Source organism: Zingiber officinale, chromosome 8B (assembly GCF_018446385.1).
Source record: "Zingiber officinale cultivar Zhangliang chromosome 8B, Zo_v1.1, whole genome shotgun sequence".
In the NCBI taxonomy this organism is placed as follows: domain Eukaryota; kingdom Viridiplantae; phylum Streptophyta; class Magnoliopsida; order Zingiberales; family Zingiberaceae; genus Zingiber; species Zingiber officinale.
This window is the reverse complement of record NC_056001.1, coordinates 30,665,773-30,670,298: the sequence shown is the minus strand read 5'-3', so window position 1 is coordinate 30,670,298 and position 4,526 is coordinate 30,665,773. Positions and strand designations below refer to the sequence as shown.

The following is a 4,526-nucleotide window of genomic DNA, read 5'->3' as shown; positions in this document are numbered from 1 at the left end:
CATTCTCTCAACTTCGTTCAAGGCCACCCCACATGGTATCTAATTTTGATCATGACTCTAATACCACTTGTTATGATAAAAAGACTTTACATATCTCCATAATATCCATTTTGAATCTAAGTTCTCATAAATTTATATTTAGATTCTATTTAAAAGGTCCTCTATTAATAGAGGTATCTTTTATCTTTTAAATCTATGATTATTTTCATATAATTCTAGTATGAGGCTTTGATTATACTGTTAACATTAACGAATACCCCTAAGCTAAGTTGATCAAAGAAGACATGTATCTTAAGTATCTAATAATCACAATATTCAACTATCTATCATCAATATAAAGTGCCAAAATTGTATTATTTTTTATAACAAAAAAGATCTTGGATTTTGACACGTACATCTTCCGTCGTATCTTCCTTGATAGTTTATAAATTTGTAATAAAATAAAGTATTCGGGAAACTTGAGTTTGTATCTGTGTATCTAATTTGTTAGGGAATCTAAATTAATACATTAAGTACTTTTTAACATGTACAGTCAGCAATAAACTTGAACAGACTCCATTTTATCACTATGAGAAAGCTAGAGTACTGTTAATCCAGATTTGAAATCTGATTCATCAAGGGCATGTCTTTGTAATATATGTAATGAATTGGAATAAGATTTTGGGGTTTGGGTGGGGAAAACAGAAAAAGCATTTCTTAACTGCCCACGATTAAAGCATATCCAATGCCTTTGTTTCTTATTACATGCAGTAAGGACTTCAAGGCAAGGATAAAACCAGTGTCTAGTGGTTTATAGAACAATGATCAACCACCTATTTTGCCCAAGATAGTATGCCCAAGATACTATATATCATATTGGATTTGATATGGAATCATATCAGGTTTAACGTAGACCTGATATAAAATGATATCAGGACCACGTTGGGTCTGATATGATTCCATATCAAGCCCAATGTGGATGTTTTTGACAATTCTTTCATTTTACATATTAACATTTATGAAAAGTCAAAATAAATAATGGACATCATATTTTAACAACTTGCAATTTTAGAAATCTATAGAAACTGAAATGGGTGCAATCGGAGCTCTCTAGGTCCATCAGTGGATTTTTACCGAAACTCACTGATCGACCTAGAGAGCTCCGAGCCTCCGATTACACTCATTTTAGTTCCAGTGAATTTATGAAATTACAAGGAGTTCAAATATGTTATTCATTGTTTATTTTTACTTCTTCAAATGTATTAAAATATTATTAAAAAATTAACTAATATTATTCATATACTCCCGGTAAAAAAAGAAAGAGAGAGAAAAGAGAAAAATAACATAGAAAAGAAAAATAGTAGAAAAAGTTAAATTGTCAGGAAGGTAAAATAGGAAATACATTTAAAAAGGTGTATTCTTTGGTAAATATTAAAATAACGTACGATTTTTTTGATAAATTTAGATCTTTACGTGCGTCCTTTGATAAATTATCGATTAAATTTTGTTGTTAAATCTTTCCGCTATTTAAGAGTTTTCTTATTGTGTCAATTACCAACTGAGGGAATCAAATTCTAGTCAATTGGATTTTCAACTATAATCATCCTCATGATAAGTTTCACCTAAATTGAGAACTATACCCTCGACTCTTACCTGACTGTACAATTGTCTCACGAATGCACTCAAAGTCTTAGTTCGCTCCTGTGTCATTCTATCCTTTAATATCACATATAAATATCACAATATGTATATATTTTTAAAAACATTTTTTATAAATATATATTATTTTTAAATAAATAAGCAAAATCTTAGGTGCATGCTCTATTTGAAAATTTTGCCAATTTCATGACTTTAATATGACGTGACAGCCCTGAGGATGCTCAATCCTTAACTTACATTTTGTCCTTCCTCAATTTATTAAATTTTTTGCATGAGAAAAAGAATTGTAGATATATAATTTGATTAAAATAGAAACTTGAATAGGCAAACAAAAAGTTATTCCTACACGTGAATGGATTTTTTGTTATATACCTTCAATTCAACCTTGGTGGCTAATTATCTTCTTCCAGACCAATTGAGTCAGCATCCATATATAACCCATTCCTCATAATTTAAAAATAAAAAAATAAAAAAATTGTATTTTAAATTTAAATTGTATAAAAAATAATCAAAATTTTCTAGACTAATTATCAAAGTCGATCGGACAAACAAAACGTATACGAAAGGACACTCTAAAAAAATTTCTACAAAGGTCCTCCAGAGTCATTAGATTAATATTTGAATAACAGGATTAAAATTTGAATTCCATGATGAATATTTTAGCGATAGTGTATATAAATTGTGATTCAGATTTATCTAGTTGGCAAATCAAGGGAAAAGCCCTGTACCCCTAGGATTAATCAGGCGACACCGATTATCAAAAACAAAAAACAAAAAACAAAAAAAAAAATAGTTCAGATTGATTCACACTTTAATTAAATAACCCTAATTTAATTTAATTAAATCCTACTTTTTTTTTTGATAATTTAAATATTCGAACCAATTATTTTTGAAGATGACTGGCTCAACTCCATCATCCACTAGAATAAGTTGGTAAAATGTTCATAGAGGTCCATCTAAATAGTTAACATTTTTAAGTCGCACCATTAATTAGCTGAGATCAGATCATACTTCTCTTCCTCTGACGATAAGAAAGTCATGGTCAGGAAACCCGAAATAATTTAATTATACTTGTGATAGAGAAAAACTATTACACGCATATGCAGTGTGGAATTTTGATGATGAAAACAAAGAAAAATAGACTTTTGTATGCTAAAATCTCATTAAAATAATTCTAAATCATTTTACTAAATCAAATGTTCTTGATGCTTCTTGAGAGAGAAAAAAGAAATATATGAAAGCCATTAAAAGCGGCAAGACTTTGGAAAATTGTGTCATTAAATTAAACAAGACAAAAGAAGAGAAATTTTCTTCAGTTTTTGGTCATATTTTTCCAACTCCTTCGCGTATAAATTTGGGTGCCATCATCTCGATCGAGAGCACAGAAAAAAAACTTGCTATTTCCAAGCAATTTTGTTTCCTGTAATCGATTGAAATGGCTTTGATGAAGAGCTCGATGGTGGTGGCAGCCATGGTGATGGTTGCCCTAGTTTCATCTGTTGCAGCAGTGCCTGGAATTGCAACCTTCTACACCCCTCCTTATACTCGTTGAGCATTTTTAACCTACTTAATTAACAATTTTAGGGTTCATCTTTTCTAAACTATTATGACTAGCTAACATTATTGTTGTTGTTGCTGCTGCTGCTATATATATATATGTTTATAGCTTCCTCGTGCTTTGGGTTCCAAGATAGAGGCGTGCTGATAGCCGCAGCGGGTGATTCTATATGGGGTAACCGTGCGGCTTGCGGGAGGAGGTACACTGTAAGGTGCACCGGTGGAACCAATGCAGTCCCAAACCCTTGCAGGGGTGGCAGCGTCACTGTGACCATCGTGGACTATTGCCCGGGATGCGCAAGCAGAGGTGTCACCATGGACCTCTCTCAGGAAGCTTTTGCGATGATTGCCAATCCTGATGCCGGAAGGATCCAAATTGATTATACCCAGTAATAATTTTTTATCATCTTAGTTTTATAATTTTCTATTTTCTATATTTTATTTTACTTATTTTCCTATCTTTTGCAGGGTGTAAGAAGAGATGAAATGACTATAAGAGTACTATAGCTAATGAATAAGGAATTGGATATCCAAGCGAAGAATAAGGAAGCACGAGGACTTCAAACTCTTAATAAATATGTGTAATATTATTTATAGTTACAAGAATATGTGACCTTTGTTTGTGAAGGTCGATCAATAAAATTATGTCCGTCCATTAGAACTAAACTAATGGAGTATAATCATGAAATAATAAATAAAATATCAGCAAGAAAGTTATTTAAATTAGAGATATTTTTTTTAGCAAATGAAAGGCTAAAATGATTAACACCTCAACTCGTAATCCTATTCTTATTTTTGTCATTCATCATTTTATTAATTATTTTGGCATTTGCGTCGTGCATCGAAGCGTTACTAACTCTATGCTCGAATCTCTTAACTAAATAGAGTAACGCTTGATTGATATATAGTAGCAAGTAATTAAACATCTTGATTAAGTTTCACTCGGTTGATCGCCATATCATTTTTCACTTGCACGAGCACCAATCGTAATTAGAACGACACGAAGCAATTTTATAGCATGCATGCATAGGGGCAATGATAAGAAGTATCAAGTCAAACACCTCATAACTATCTTACTAAGCCAATGCGAACAACATAAAGGCCGACATCATCAATCAAAATAGCTAAAGACATCAGACATGAATGGATGTAAGGTCGATTCTGTCAATAAAAATAGGTGAGTGCCACTGCGTCTCAAGGCTACTACGCCCAAAGCCTAATCTTAGTAAATCATCATCACTATCCTTCTCTTTTTCGGAGGCGAATAAGCCTCTTGTAATTATTTTTATAACAATACAACAATACGTAATACAAATACAAATGAATGAAAA

General features: G+C 31.8%; 1 protein-coding gene across 1 annotated transcript; it reads left to right on the top strand.

Annotated features, from left to right (window-relative positions):
- The first annotated feature begins 3,008 nt into the window (after positions 1-3,008).
- LOC122016303 (EG45-like domain containing protein) lies at positions 3,009-3,921 on the top strand. The gene is made up of 3 exons (XM_042573552.1): positions 3,009-3,185; positions 3,305-3,584; positions 3,664-3,921. The coding sequence occupies exons 1-3, from the start codon at positions 3,074-3,076 to the stop codon at positions 3,668-3,670; spliced, it is 399 nt and encodes a 132-aa protein (XP_042429486.1). The 5' UTR covers positions 3,009-3,073; the 3' UTR covers positions 3,671-3,921.
- The last annotated feature ends 605 nt before the right edge of the window (positions 3,922-4,526 follow it).

Coding starts and splice junctions, on each gene's coding strand:
- LOC122016303 (XM_042573552.1), top strand. CDS start 3,074: ATGGCTTTGATGAAGAGCTCGATGGTGGTGGCAGCCATGGTGATGGTT. Junction 3,186..3,304: donor CTACACCCCTCCTTATACTC/GTTGAGCATTTT, acceptor ATATGTTTATAG/CTTCCTCGTGCTTTGGGTTC.